Raw genomic sequence first — 16,578 nt, 5'->3', positions numbered from 1 at the left:
CGGATCCCACAGCTGAGCCCTTCTGATTCAGCTGGAAAGTGATTCAGCTGGAAAGAGCCTGAGGAAGCCACATGCCCTTCCCAGGCACTCATCACAGCCTGGCATCTGTCTCAGGCTGGGTCCCCTGGATTTTGGTGCTGACTTGGCAGTAAGAAAATACTTGTCACCCTAGATCTGAGTTTTCCATATTAGACACATACAGCTGTGCCCTACTATTCAGGTAGATGTTTTCCTAACGATTCTGTCATTACATGCAAGGTGTTTTAAGGATAAGGGGTATGTACAATGAAGGATCTTTAAGCTGGAACTGTAACTAATATTTATTGATCAGGTATCATTCATGCACGAGAAAGGCTCAGACAGCTGCCTGGTAGATCAGTCTATGCAGCTCCCAGGAAATAATCGATTTACTCCCCATAACAATTCTGTGAAGTAAGTACCATCACATCACCATCTTACATATGAGGAAACTGAGGCACTGAAAGGTTCAACAACTTGCCCACAGGTGCAGAGCTAGGAAGAGGCAAGGCGAGGCTTGGGACTCAGACAGATATCCAAGTCCATGTTATTGACCTCTATGAAAAACAAGATTAAGGTTTTTTAGTGATGTAAACACACTCTTCAGACCCAAGGAACCCACAAACATGGGATCAACATTCACCGCACAAATACTTTGGGAATGGATAGTAAATGAAGGGCGCCGCCATTTGCATATCCCCATCGCTGTAGGTGAGGACCGGCCCTAGCCGAAGAAGTTCCTTCCTGTAGGTGAAATCAACTCTATGGTAAGACACTTCCTACACTCATAAATATTGCACTATTTATTTTTCCCTGAGTTTTGCCCAAAAAAGAACTGTATCCCTTAAAGAGGGTTTCGATTCTATCACATCACATATGATGGGGCCTCAATGTGCCACACTTAATCAAATTCAAAGTGCAATTTTGGAGAGGTGGAATTTTGTTAGAGTTGGAAAGGGTAAAAGGGACAAAGAGAGGCAAATGAAGGAAGTACATGCACATAAGCACGCACACACGGGCGCACACACACACGCACAATTCTCCAAAGAAACTGTCCTGTTCCTCTGACTCAGAACCTTTCTTCCTTCTGACGGTGTCAGAATGGAGTAGAAGGTTCAGGGCATGGCCTGAAGAGGTAACTTGGTGTGTGTGTGGAGGGCGGGGGGGGGCAAGTGCACAGGCCTCGAAGACACACACAGAGCTGGGTTTTGACTCTGGACTCCAGCACTTCCCAGCTGTGTGACCTCGGGCAGGTTACTCAACCTCTCTTAACCCCCTTCAACTCATTTATAAAACAGAGAGGAGAACAGCTCCTTCAGAGAGCAGTTAAATTTAAACAAGATCAATAAAACATGCAGCACGGTGACAAAACATAAAAGGCAGTCAATAAAAGGGAATAATTATTGTGGTTAGTGATTCAAAGACACCCCTAAGCATGCACCTATTTATAATGTCGACCAACAAGTATTTATGGGACAGTTACCCTCTGTGCCCACATCTGTGAAAGACGAAGTGTAACACAGGATTCTTGACCTTCTTTGAGGTGCTTTCGCTCTGCTAGGAAACCGACCTATGAGACACAGGATACTGATCATCAGAGAAATGATTCAGGGGAAAAAAAAAAAAAAGCCCAGTCACCGGTTCAATAATCAGATTCTTCCTTTTCACAGGGGGGCAGAGAATTTGAGTCGGGTAATTATAACACTATAACTTGCGTACACACACAGAGACTCAACATAAGATACCCGCTGGACTTGGATGATTCTCAAATCTCCACAGTCAGCCCGGAGCATGGATGTCGTTCCTGAACTCCATACCCAAACTTGGTGCGGCTGTCCTCTGGATATGACATGAAGACGGTCCACAGATGTCCCACACCAGGTGCGTCCAAGGCGGACGTCGTTGGAATATAACAGGTTAGAATTTGTGGCAATAAAAGAAAGGGGGGACTTCCTAAGCAAAGCAAAATGAATTCCAAAGAAACTTGACATCTGGATTTATAAGCAGGAGGCCAAAGGAGAAATTGAAGATAACAGCAGTAGAAACGCCCCATAAATTACCGACATGATCTGGGAGGAAGAGGCCAGCCATAAAAAGTGTACAAGGATCTCAGCGGTGGCTTTAATAAGCACAGACAGATTTCTGTGCTGCTGGGTGGTTCCCCCCCCCACCCCCGGCCCACCGTATTACCAGATAATCGGGCAAGCAGATCATTAATATGCCACGATATGATGTAGAATGGTATATCTCCGCAAGGGACGGGACTGGGGTTTTTAATGCCTTATCTGACTTCTGGGGACACCAAATGTCACCTCCTCGCTCGCACGCGCATTGTCACATGATGAATAAAGCTGGCAGATTCGTCTCATGTGGTTGCCTCAGGAAAACCATAACTAAGGGAAAACGTGGACAAGCAAAACTACTGTCTTCCACACAAAACGAACTCTCTCGCGGTTAATGAAATCACTTCACTCTGTCTCCCAAGCTAGAAACTTCTGATTGCACCCACTTCATCCATTTCCAGTTAGTTGCCTCATCTGCCTGATTCTCAGAAAGTTTTTCTTGAATCTGCCGTCTGCTCCATCCCTGCTTAGTCCTTACTTTGCTAGAGAAGGCATTTCCATAAAAATAGTAGGCTAATAATAAAATGCTCACTCTGTTATTAGAGTGGCAATAACCTCCCCATTGGATAACGCCTAGCACTCAGCTGGCATTCTACAAACATCAGGTGGACAGAGGAAAGACTAAATATATTTAGCCAACCTTCTATCAGCCCCCATCTGCTGTAACCTAACCTATGCATTCCTGCCACAGTTAATCAGTATCTTTCGTAAAAAAGGGATTATACCAATAGTTCTATCTTGCCTCACATCCTTCACCAGCATCGACTGACGATGATTAAGTCCCCGCTAGAACCCAGGCTGGCACATGAGTGCCTCACAATCTGGCCACCTGCTTCCCCTCCAATTTCTCTTTCCTCAATTCACCCTCAAAGCTCTGTTCTAGCCCAAAGTTTAGGTGCTGTTCCCCTCACCCTCAAATCTAAGAACTTGTCCAGTCCCCTAAGACGCACAGGCTGTTTTCTCTTAAATGCCCTGCCTTCTCTTAGGAGGAAAAACTCCCTGCTCGCCAGTAAGACCAAGGCTACCTTGGCACTGCTCTCTGACTCATGGGAACAGCCACCTACCTTCCTCCCCACGCTCTCGGACTTCCGAGAGGGCTCAGCTCCTCTTCATGCTGCTCGCACAGTGCCCGGCAGATCGATGGGAGACTTCAGTCAAAAACCACTCTGGGGGCGTCTGGGTGGCTCAGTCGGTTAAGCAACCGACTTCTGTTCAGGTCATGATCTCGTGGTTTGTGAGTTCGAGCCCCATGTCGGGTTCTGTGCTGACAGCTTGGAGCCTAGAGCCTGCTTCGGGTTCTGTGTCTCCCTCTCTCTCTGCCTCTCCCCACTCATGCTGTTGTCTCTCTCTCTTTCTGTCTCTCAAAAATAAACATTAAAAATTTTTAAATCATTTTAAATAATTTTTTAAGAAAGAAAGGAAAAGAAAAAAACCTGAGACCAAAGAACAGTATACAGCTTAGAAAAGAAGCCCACATACATAAAACACATAAACTGCATTACAAATAGCACCTCCAAATAAAAGAGTTATTTACAAGGTTGGTTGGTTGTTTGTTTGTTTTGCAAAAGCTGCTTTGAAAAGAAACAGACATTTTAAACAAAAGATACACACCACATTCCAGGTACGATATTCTCAAATAAACCCTACATGGATAAAGGAGTGAAACAGAAGAGTCACGAAAAAGCAGCATCAACAGAATAGAATATATTATAAGTCTTTCCAAAGGATGGTATCTTTCTCGGCTTTAAAGCAGTGAAGAAATGAAATTGGCAAGATTGACAGTTTGGGATTCGTACAGATTTAAACTATCTGTCCGGCAGAGGAAGAGAAAAAAAAAAAAACCCACGCAGAATCAAAATGAAATGGAAAACAACACTGTAGAAGCCATTTGCATGCCAACAAGACAAGCAAATGGTTAACCCCACCGTTCCCAAAAAGTTCCTTCACGTTTCTAAGAGAAACAATTTCTTTAAGCATGGCGTGAGAATAAAACACTAAGAATTAATGCAACATAAGCTTCTGTACAAAATCGCAAGGAAACTAGCTGATTTAAATTCTCTACGCTTGGGAGGGCTCTCTTCATGAAAAGGATCTTGCCCATCAGGGGACTTGAACTTCACACAGGAGGAAGGAAACTACCCTGGCCCCAGATGCCTGCCTCCCCTCACCTCCCCAGGGCTCACATATCAGAGCTTCTACGGACAAGTCCTTTGCCACTCTTGGACGGCAACAGTCAATCTACAATTAGCAAAGATTCATTTGGTAACTTTTGCTGTGGAGCCCGAATTTATTTACAGTGGTACCTCTGGCTACCCTATATGGCCCATGGGCAAGCTCTCAAATTCATCTTGGATTCCGCCTTCCAACTCATCTTCCAGAGAGCTGCCAGAACAATCTAAGAAGGCAAACGTGATTGTGTCACCCAACCTACCTCTTCCTTTCTTCGCCGTCTCTTTCTTCGACCATACTTCCGCCCTTCCTAGCCTGCACTTCACGCTTTTCTTGTGTAGATTTACACTTAATGCTTAATTTACCTTTTCTGAAAACAAAACACATACAGTCCCGTCTCCTTTCTGCAGTCTCCATGTACCTTAATAACAATGATAACGCTACTCTTTCTTCATGTTTAAATTTTAGACCTTTTCCATTGATTCTCTGTTTCTGCGGATGAAGACTGAATGGCCTTATACTTCCAGCACCTGACGCACACATTTTTCCCTCCTGCTTCCCACACAGCTATATCATAATTTGCTGGTAAGTAAAATATCCAGCATTTACATTTGTGTGACTATATCGTCCCCAGCTGAGCCAGAGTATATACAATTAAAGTTCCTTTCTTAAGAAACTGGTGTTTTTTTTTCCCCTGTGGCTAACAATTGCTTTGCTTTGTCAGAAGTTTGCTTGTTTCCCTTCTGTTTCTATCACTAATTCAGTCCCAAACTTTCTGAAAGAATGGTTAAAAAAAGCCTTGCAAAGGCAAGAAATATGAAAATAAACATGTGGGACTACATCAAACTAAAACAGTTCTGCTCAGCAAAAACAAAGCAAAACAAAACAAAACAAAATACCATCCACGAAACGAAAAGGCAACCTACTAAGTGGGAGAAGATATTTGCAAATCATATATCTGATAAGGGATTGATATTGAAATGTACTCCAACTCAATCGCAAAAACACATAAACAATCCAATTAGAACATGGGCAGAAAATCTGAACAGACGCTGTTCCAAAGAAGGCATACAGATGGCCAAAAGGCACATGAAAAGATGCCCCCCATCAATCCTCATAAAGGAAATGCAAATCAAAACCACAAGATAATACCTCACACCTGGCTAGTGTCAAAAAGGCAAGAAGTAAGTGTCGGCGAGAATGCGGAGAAGAGGGAATCGCTGCGTACTGTTGGCGGGAAAGTCAATTGGTGCAGCCACTGTGGAAAACAGCCTAGAGGTTCTTCAAAAAATTAAAGAATAGAAGTACCATAAGACCCAGCAAGGTATCTGCACCCCCATGTTCACTGCAGTATTATTTACAACAGCCAAGATATGGAAACACTGTTAAGTGTCCATCAGTGGATGTATGGATAAAGAAAATGTCACACACACACACACACACACACACACACACACATAATGAACTACTATTCAGCCATGAAAAAGAATGAAATCTTGCCACTTGTGACAACATGGATGGACCTGGAGCGCACACTAGGCTAAGTGAAATAATGCGGAGAAAGATAAATACTGATTTCACATATATGTGTCTAAAAACAAAATGAAAACAAGCTCATTGATAGAGCACACTAGTAGTTGCCAGAGTCAGGGGGCGGGATGGGTAAAAGGAGTCAAAAGGAAGAAACTGTCAGTAATAAAATAAGCCCTGGGGATGTAATGTATAGCATGGTGACTCTAGTGAGTAGTACTGTATTTACAAGTGAAAGTTGCCGAGACAGAAGATTCCAAAAGTTCTCGTTACAAGAAAAAGCAACCCGTTAATGGTGTGCAGACATTAACTAGCCTGGTCAGACATGTCGCGGTCTCTTTACAATGTATACACACATCAAGTCATTATGTTGCGGACCTGAAATATAATGTGTGTCAATGATGCCTCAATAATAATAGCAATAATAATAATAATAACTCTTAATGTAGTCAAAACCATTACTCTGGGACATCTCTTCATTAGCTCTTCCTTTAGTACTCTTCTCTTTCTTCAATCCTATTACCATTCTCTTTCTTACTTTACCCCATTGTTTTGCTGGAGCATATCCTTAAGTAGCTTCCTGAAAACAGATGAAGGGAAGGGACACTTGTACAGACCCTACAGAAAGGTAATGTATTTAATCTGCACTCGCTCCTGGCACAAAGCATTCAATAGCTGACCACAGAATTCAAGGTTGAAAACAGTGTTGTCAACTGATCTCCTAGAGTTCAATGTTGTTGCTACTGTGACATGCAATACCAACTATTTATTTGATCCACCTTTTCTCTCTGAAACCTTTTAGGATTCTCTCCTCCTCCAAGCTGTTGTGAAATTTTACATTTACTTTTTTTTTTTAATTTCAAGATCTCACTGGCTTTATTAAATGATTCATTCACGCATCAGGCAGCATCCCAGCTAGAAACAGAGATCTGAGATGCTGGGCAAAAACATTCACGTGCCATGATGTGGGTTTAAGTTTTCTTTTCATTGATCCGTAGACACAGGGAGGGACCTTCTAACCTGAAAGCTTGTGTTCTACAGGCCTGGGAAATTATGCTACACCATTAATCTGGCCATTTTCTCTGCTCCCTTTCCAATATTCCTATTATTTAATGTCAAATCAGCTGGATGAATCCACTTCTTTGATTTTTCTCTCCTGTTTTTCATTTTTTTGTCTATCTGCCAGAAGTTTTTCTCAATGCTAACTTCCACTCTCTTATTGAATTATTTATTCCCATCTTATTTTTAACTTGCCAGACTTCTCTGTTACTCTCCGATTCTTACTTTACCATAGCACTTGGTCTTGTTCTGTGAACAAAACAAGATATTCCATGATCTAAGTCAGCTATCTGAGTTTTCAAGTTTAGAGTCTCTTCCTCCTCCAGATGCCTTTTCTATTGTTGCTGCTGTCGTTAAGGCCCTTTGTAAGCGAGCCGCTCCAGAGATGTCCAGAGATCCTGGCTCTCCTTTCTTATTTCAGACTGAGACAGCTATGTGTGGACAAATGGAGCTTGACAACAGGCATGCCTAACTATTAAGTGAGGTTAGGTGCCGGGGTGGCTCAGTCGGTTAAGTACCCAACTTCAGCTCAGGTCATGATTTCACGATTCGTGGGTTTGAGTCCCATACCAGGCTCTGTGCTGACAGCTCGGAGCCTGGAGCCTGCTTCAGATTCTGTGTCTTTCTCTCTCTGCCTCTCCCCTGCTCATGCTCTGTGTCTCTCTCTCTCTCAAAAATAAACAAACATTAAAAAAATTTTTTTAAAGTGAGACAAACTGAGAAATTTGGGGAGGGGAGCCAACTATCATATCAATTAGCCTGTTTCTCAGTCTAATTTCCTCAGAATAGATTCTTCAAAGTACTGATTTACAGGGGTGTCAAAGCCTGCGGGGGGTGGGGGGTAAGTAATGATGCTGAGGGTGTCCCCAAATGGTATGCTGCCTTATCCCTCTGTCCTAGCCTACATCTTATGAGCTCAAGCCCAGAGCTCGCCTTTTCTGGAGAGCAAATCTCCCCTATTCTTCCAGGCAGGGCAGGGCAGAGCCTGGCTGGGTGGTGTTGGAGAAAGAATCTGGGGGCACAGCTATAATCCCTGTTTTCAAATCTACTCCCCAGCCCTCAGAAGTACCCAGAGCCTCCAAAGCCTGAGTCTCTGGGGTTCTGAGATGTGACTGGGCTGCATTCTTCAGCTCTTCCCACCCCACCCCACCCCACCATCTGCAGGAGCTTGGGTCCCAGCCTCATCCAGTTTGCTGTCGGTTACCATTCACCCCACCTCTTCTGATCTCAAAATTGTGTAGGTGTTTCTGCTTTGATGTCATCCCCTAACGTGTTCAGTTGTCCCTTGTAGATTACCATCCTCTCCAGTTCTTTACTATCATCTTAGTAAAGTTCCAGGAGGGGCCAGACGCAAGTGGTAGGTTCAAGACACCATGCTAAGGTACAGAGCGCTATTGAGCCACACATTCCCCGCTGAGCACGCCATGTTTTTATTTCTGCCCCTCAACTCTGCTATTGGTCCGGTGGCTGGTCCATCCGTATCTTTCTCCCTTTGTCCATCTTCTAACCCTTAATGGGGGTAATAGGATTGAGATGAAGCTCACGTACCATCTCAAACCTCCCCACACTGTCTATGTCCATCTCTGGCTTGACACACACCACATCCACCACAATGTGTCAAATCAATCTGCCTTCAGTCCGCCTCCATCCCTAGAGAAGAAGCAAGTAGGCAAGAACTATGTCTTTCCCAGTGTTCTGTCTCTAGTATGGAGAAAAACCATCTGGCACATAATAGATGCTCACTAATATCTGTTTAACTGACCCACTTCCAGTAANAAAAAAAAAAAAAAAAAAAAAAAAAAAAACCCTCCAAAAAAACCCACCATTGCTCTGTTTATTTGCCAACATCCAAACAAGAAAGGCTAATCAGAGAGCACCAGGAAATGAAAACAGCCAGATGTGTTTGAGAGTAAAAGTCCAGGAACACAAAATAGCTTCCAACGGGGGTGATGTATGTTTTCTTAGCGATTCAAAATGAATGTATGTTTATTAGGCAGAGAGATTTAACAGGTTTCTCGGCTAATGCTGCAATTTGAAATCCATTTAAGATAATTTTCTTTATCTTGAATCTATTTTTCTCAGTAACCAAGATACTTAACTGATTTGTACAAAATCCATTTGAAAAAGGAACAATCTACTCTAAGCAAGGACACACTCTAAAAGGGAAGAAGGAGACACTACAAATCTAACAGAAAACAAAGAACCCATTAAGCCAACGTGGACGCCTGCCTAGAAAATAGGTTTTTCCGCCAATGTCTTGATTCCATGACCAATCCCTCTTCTCCATTTCCCACGGAGAAAACAAATAATTCCCAAATCTGAGCCCGCAGAACAGACCTTTCACGCGACAGTCAAGATGCAAACCACTCGCTTAAGAGGTAAGACTCTCAAACAGAACAGTAGAAGTTGAAAAATCATGGTGTGTACTTTCTCACCCATCAGCTTGGCAAAGCGTTTTTGAAAGGTGAGTATGCAGTCTGGAAGGGACAGATACTATTCCAACAGAAGTGAGGATTGCCATGAACTTTCTAGAGGACAAGATCCCAATCTGTATCTAGGGTCTTCAAAAGTAGTCTTAGGATACACTATAAGAATTATACTTTTAAAAGTGAAGATTGAGAAAATAAATACCAACTCACGACACATAAAGATTTGAGTCAGAAGACATTCATCAAATTGTTATTTAGAATCACGAAAAACTGACAGCCAAATTTCCGACAACGGAAATAATGATGACCATAATGAATCATAATTAATAACTTCAGAGAGTGCTCATGAAATAATATTAAGTGAGAACAGGATACTAACAATATATCACATAATCATAAACTGTATAGAACGTTGACTCAAAGGCAATATACTAAGATTTTACAGACTGTAGTCTCTAGGTAAAGATCACGGTGATCTTGTTTTTTACTTAAAACTTACTGTTGGGGTGCATGGGTGGCTCAGTCAGTTAAGCATCCGACTTCAGCTCAGGTCACGATCTCACAGTTCATGGGTTCAAGCCCTGCATCGGGCTCTGTGCTGACAGCCAACTCAGAGTCTGGAGGCTGTTTTGGATTCTGTGTCTCCCTCTCTCTCTGACCCTCCCCTTTTCATGCTGTCTCTCTCTCAGAAATAAATAAAATATTTAAAAAAAATTTTAATTTCAAAAATTTTTTTAAAATAAAAAAAGCCTTACTGTTTTAAGGTTGAGGACTTTCCTATATGTTTCTCAGTTCATTTTATAAAAATTTAAATACTTTACTGGGGGTGCCTGGGTGGCTCAGTTGGTTAAGCATCTGATCTGACCTCAGCTCAGGTCATGATCTTGAGGTTCACGAGCTCGAGCCCCACATTGGGTTCTGCTGTCAGTGCAGAGCCCGCTTTGGATCTTCTGTCCGCCTTCTCCCCGCCCCCTCCTACCTGTCCTCACTCTCTCTCTCTCTCTTAAAAACAAACGTTAAAAAAAAAACACACACACACAAGTAAGCAAAAAATAATTATAAATTATTTTTTAAATGTAAATGATTTCTTTAGATCATACTGCATGGTCAACAGTACTTGGTCTGTTGACTGTGAAGGAGACTGAGTGAGATCAAAGCCTCTTTGCCAGTTACAAATAACATGAGAACATGTCACGGACTCGGGTCTACACCCACCCATATGATTCGGCAAGCTGCTCTGAATGACCGAACCAGAACTTACTTGGTGGGACGATAATCCGGAATGGAACGATCCAGTGAAATTTTTTCACTGAGGTAGGAATTGTAGCCATACTTCTCATGGGGTCCTTTGGCTTTTTCTTCTTCAGCCGGGGAAAGGGTAGCGGGAAGGCCCCCTTTGCCCCGCCCACCATAACCTTCGATGAGCCCAAGGGATTTGGATAAGCCTAGAAAATGAAGGGAAAAAGAATTCTTTGAAAACCACCACATCAGGACACGTCACTCCAGCTTAGCTATGGCTTCGATGGAAATTCTAACATTACCTGTCACTGAAAAAAATTATGTCCCCAAGTTATCAATCCAGGACTATGCCCTGACCACATTCATATTGAGAGGAAGTTCAGGGCAACTGGGAGTTCTGGAGTTGAGTCTAATTCCCAGTAAGAAGTCTCTCCCTCCCTTGGGGAACTGACTGGATGGAGGTCTATAAAAGGGAGAGATTATCTAAACTGGGAGCAATGCAGACCAAGGAGGACACAAGAAATGGGACAGAACTGGGGCTCTCAGCCAGGCTGGCTTTCCTGTCTCCGTGGGGGCAATTTCAAGGCTTCCTATTTCACGAGATACTCGTACAACACAGAATAAGAACAGCTTGTAACAGGGAATGGCCAAACCAGCAGGTGTTTTTGCTTCATTTGAACAGAGAATGACATACAAATTGATTTTATCATGAGTTTAAAGTGTGTAACAACTTGACACAGTTCTTTACCTAATGGTTTTATTTAAATTGCATCTAAATGGCAAAAGGAATACACAACGTTTGAGAATAAATCATAGAGAGAAAAGCCCCATAAGGGTGATAACCGTGCCAAGTCGAGTAGGAGGCCCCTGTAACAAGCCTCACTGAGCAACTGCAAGTTCCCGGGATGGTGGCAGCTTTATACCTACTGTTCCATTATACGATAAACAGTTTGATGGGCAATTTTGAAATCCAAGAGTTACGAGAGGTTTTACTTCTCGCCCAAAAAACTTTTGCTGTTAAGGGCTCTCCTTCCTTTTTACCATTTCAAATATCCAAGCAACTCAGCATATACTCGGGCATGCTGGCGTGCACGTGTACGTGCGCGCACACACACACACATACACACACACACCACCTTATCCATAAAAGTCCCATTGCTGCCTCTGGCAGGAAGAAAACAGAGGAGAGTGTAAACAGTGCCCTCAGCTTTCATGATGGGCGGCCCACGGAGCTGAGGAGGGTTCGAACCTCCCAGGAAGGCATCCCCAGACCAGTCAAAGGCCAATAAATCTGCTCCGGTCACAGAACGGGTCTCCATCACACAATGGCAAGACTCGCCTGCTTCTCTGAAAACACAAATGTATTTTCTGTGATATCGAGATCAAAAAGCAGAGGTGGAGCAAGCATCTCAGAGGTGGTCTCTGGCGAACATCATTTTTCTACTTGAGAATCCTTTCCACTGTCCACGATGATCTTCAGGAACCTGACATCTTTTCTGCCCGCCATCATCTCAACAGAGGCGACATCAACTGAGAAATAGATTATTCTAGCACTTCCCATCGACTTCCCGATCTCTGATTTCTCGTTCCGCATCAGGGTCCCAAACACATTCCAATAAATCACCTTCATGGTGCTCGAAAATCTCTAAGAACTCTTCCCACATCAAGTACAAAGACACACCTGTGCTGGATTTAAAACTCACTCGTGGTAGAACACTCCTAGTAGGACCATAAGATGGTGCAGCTACTTTGGAAATTAGTTTGGCGGTTCCTCAAAACGGTAAGCGTCATTTTATCACATGACCCAGCAATTCCATTCCTGTGTACAGCCCGAAGAAAAAGGAAAAGATCTGCCCACGCAAAAACTTGTACGGAAATGTGCATAGGGGCATTATTCAGATTAGATCCATATCTACCAATTGTTGAATGAACACACAAAATGTAGAACCATACCACGAGATACTATTAAGCAATAAAAAGGAAGGAAGTAGCAATACACACTACAACGGGGATGAGCTTTGAAAACATTATGCCAAGTAGTATTTATGATTCTGTTTATATGAAATGTACAGAACAGGCAAATCTCCAGAGACAGAAAGTAGATGAGTATCTGTTTTGGGCTGAGGACATTGTGGTAGGAAATGGGGAGTGACTGCTAATGTAGACGGGGTGTCTTTTTGGCTAGGGGTAATGTCCTGGAATTAGATTGTGGCGATATCTGCATAAACTTGCAAATACACTAGAAGCCACAAAACTGTATACCTTTTAAGTAGATGAATGATATGGTATGTGAAAATATCTCAATAAAGCTATCAAAGAAAATCTACTTTGCGATAGACAATTCTGTTTCTAACAAGATGGAAGGCTGAAACAACATGAAAAGTCTCCGGTAAAATACCTAGAAATGCTGAATAAAAACATTTTAAGGATGTTTTAGATGCATCGCTGAGCTTGCAAGAAAAAAAAGCAAATTCTCAAAAGTAAGACACAATCAGAGATGAGACTGTACCTGCTGAGAAAGAGAGAAGGATGGATTTCTCTTTAATACAAGACGTATTGTAGAGCTCTAACGCACACAGGATATGAGACCTTTTGTATGCCTTAAATGTTTCAAAATTTTAAATGATGAAGGTGCTGGGCTGAGTGGTGGACCCCTGTCTACCCAGAACTGTGAGTATGACTTTATTTGGAAATAGGGTCATCACATATATAATCAAACCAAGATCACTGGTATCCTCATAAGAAGAGAGATGTGGAGATACAGACACAGAGGGAAGAAGGCCATCTGACAAAAGATGCAGATATTGGAGGATGCACATGTCAGCCAAGGAATGTCAAGGATTGCTAGCAACTGCCAGAAGCTAGGAAGTGGCAAAGAAGGATTCTTCCCTAGAGCCTTCAGAGGGCTGGCCAACACCTTGATTTCAAACTTCTAGCCTTCAGGACTATGAGAGAGGAAATTTCCATGGTTTTATGCCACTGAGATTGTGGTCACTTGTTATAACGATGTCAAAAAAAAAAAGAGTGGAGGGGGTCTGGTTGTCTCAGTTGGTTGAGTGTCCAACTTCAGCTCAGGTCATGATCTCATGGTTCTTGAGTTCAAGCCCTGTGTTGGCTCTGTGCTGACAGTTCAGAGCCTGGAGCTTACTTCAGATTCCATGTCTCTCTCTCTCTCTCTCTCTCTCTCTCTCTGCTCCTTCCCTACTCATGCTCTGTCTCTTGCTCTCTCAAAAATAAATAAACATTAAAAAATATTTTTAAAAATCTTGTAGAATAGTGCTAAAGCAATACTTGGAAAGAACTATATAACCTTAAATGCATATATTGGGGGGTAGACTGATAATTAATGAGGTAAGCATCTAAGCTGAGCAAATGGAGGAAACCCAAAGAAAGCAATAATAAACAAAAGAACAGAAATGAATGGCTACACATGCACAAAAGGCAGCAAGGAAGGAAGGAAAAAGTGGAAGGGAGGCATAGAGAGAAGGGAGGGAAAGAGGAAGGAAGGAAGAAAGTGAAGAGGAGGAAGGACTGGCAGAGGGAGGAAAAGGGAAAAACTGAAAGAAAAGAAAAGGTGGTGGGGGAGTAACCTCAGCAAGACTACATTAGGATAGATAATGGATGGATTGATTGATCAATGGATCGATTGATCGATAGATACAAGATAGACAGGTGGATGAATAAATGGATGGTTAGATGGATGGATAAATGGATGGATGTATAGGTAGGTGATAGGTAGACAGACAGACGGACAGACGGACGGATGGACGGATGGATATGTAGGTAGGTAGGTAGATAGGTAGGTAGGTAGGTAGATAGATAGATAGTTTGATTGACTGATAGATAAAGAGAGAGGCACATGTACCCTTCACAGAGGATTTATCTGTTCATCACAGTAGACACAGAGCCTAGAGTCCATGATAATTCTAGGGGCCCAGGAAAATGTTTAAATTTATTTTAAAATCAAAAGAGCATAGTCATAAAATAGATTTTCTAATACCATTTTCAAGTGGAGGAAGAAATTCACAAAGGCCAAAGCACCTAGAGCTCACAAAAAGTCATTTTGTGGCCCTTATTCCCTTGAGGTTAAGATTCTCATCCATAAGTGACAAGCCCCGAAAGTACAGAGAAGCAACATAACAAGATCTAAGGCGTAACTTACAAACTTTCTCTAGAAGGTGCATCACACAAGGACAGACCCAGGCACGAGCAGTAGTGGCAGCTACCATTGGCAGAGGAGCATTTACTGCATTCTGGGCACCCAGCTGAGTGTCCGACAGGTGCTGTGCTGTTGTATCACCGATTCTCTTGACAACGCCACGAGGAAAGTGTTACTTAGATCTCTGCTTCACAAATGAGGACACTGAGTCTGAGAATGTAGTAATTTTGTCAAAGTTCCATAGTTGGTAAAGGAAGACAGACTGGGGTTCTGGTTATAGTTAGAGATTCAAAGGAAGACAAAACCCGGCCTCTGTGACAAATAAGGAGGCCAGTTCCAGGGCTCTTGCAGCAGCTGACAAGAGATGGCAGGGACCTCATTTTAAGGCAGTGGTGACAGTGATCAAAAGGAGAGGAAAGATTTGGTAAATATTTGAGAGATACCATCACAAGGCAGGAGACAGGTAAGTGTTAGAGGGGGAAAGAGCAGGAAGAAGGGAGTGAGCCTGGCTTCCAGTGTGAGGACTGAATGGTAACACCACTCACAAAGATAACTTCTGTACTGCATTTGCGGCCTCTGGGGCACCCATGGGGCATTCAGATAGAGCCCAATGTCCAGTGGGGAGCTGAAACATCTGAGAAGGGAAGTTCAGGTGGCAAAGACTAAGATACGAACATGGAAACCACCAGCATGGCGGGAGCATAGCCATGATAGAGGGCAGGGGTGGAAAGCTGGAGACAGATACCAAGCAGCAAGAAGAAGAGAGAGCTGATGCTCAGGAATTTCACGATACCTAGGGTAGGAATTGCATTCTTCAAAACTTATATCTTCACTGCTCTATACACGTGCTCCTTCATTGACGCTACACTCGAAGGTCAAGACTTCAAGGAACCCAGACTTCATGGAAGGGAGAACTATCTCAGGATGAACCATGTGGTTAAGCTTCTTGCTTGTCTTCATAGATCCATGCGACCACCCTCTCTCCACCTATTAATGATCACTGATTTGGCTTTCATATTTTTAACGGTTTTATATCCATTTCTGTATTAAACAGGGAAGGTTGATGTTACTAGGATCACTTGACAGATGAAGAAGTGAAGGCTCAGAGGATTCATTATCTGACCTTCCAAAAGTCATGGAACTCCAACACACACACAAATGTTCCACCCGGGAAATTCTTTAGGAAGAAATAACCCACCATGGAAAACATGATGGAGATAGAGTAATGGCAGTAAACTCATTAAAAGGAATACCATACAGCAATGAAAACACATTGACAAATGGATGAATCTCAGACACTCAGTGTCAAGTGAAAAGCAAACATTAAAAATGCATATGAGGGGCACCTGGGTGGCTCAGTTGGTTAAGCGTCCGACTTTGGCCCAGGTCACGATCTCGCGGTTTGTGGGTTCGAGCCCCGCATCGGGCTCTGTGCTGACAGCTAGCTCAGAGCCTGGAGCCTGCTTCAGATTCTGTATCGCCATCTCTCTCTGACCCTCCCCTGCTCACGCGATTTCTCTCTCTCTCAGAAATAAATAAAACGTTTAAAAAATGCATATGGGACACCTTGGTGGCTCAGTCAGTTGAGCGTCCAACTTCAGGTCATGGTCTCACAGTTCGTGAGTTTGAGCCCCACATTGGGCTCTGCACTCACAGCGAGGAGATCGTCCGTCTCCCTCTCTCTCTCTGCCCCTCCTCCCCATTATCTCTCTCTTTCTCTCTCAAAAGTAAATAAAAATTTTAAAAATAAAAAATAAAAATAAATTTGACAAGAACGTATAATTCCTTATACAAAGATTCAAAAGCTCATCAAAACACAGTTCAAAGATATAAACTTATTTAGTGAAACTAG

The 16,578-nt window shown here is 42.9% G+C and overlaps 1 protein-coding gene across 2 annotated transcripts in view; it reads right to left on the bottom strand.

Moving 5' to 3' along the window:
* GALNT17 (polypeptide N-acetylgalactosaminyltransferase 17) overlaps positions 1-16,578 on the bottom strand; it is a 440,178-nt gene that overhangs the window by 276,701 nt on the left and 146,899 nt on the right. For both annotated transcript variants that reach the window (XM_077777925.1, XM_077777924.1), the window contains exon 2: positions 10,590-10,773. In XM_077777925.1, the coding sequence (XP_077634051.1) occupies positions 10,590-10,773 (184 nt within the window). The remainder of the gene's footprint in view (positions 1-10,589; positions 10,774-16,578) is intronic.

Source organism: Crocuta crocuta, unplaced genomic scaffold (assembly GCF_008692635.1).
Source record: "Crocuta crocuta isolate KB4526 unplaced genomic scaffold, BGI_CrCroc_1.0 scaffold217, whole genome shotgun sequence".
NCBI classification, from domain to species: Eukaryota; Metazoa; Chordata; class Mammalia; order Carnivora; family Hyaenidae; genus Crocuta; species Crocuta crocuta.
Note: the sequence above shows the minus strand (reverse complement) of the source record. Positions and strands in the feature narration are given on the sequence as shown.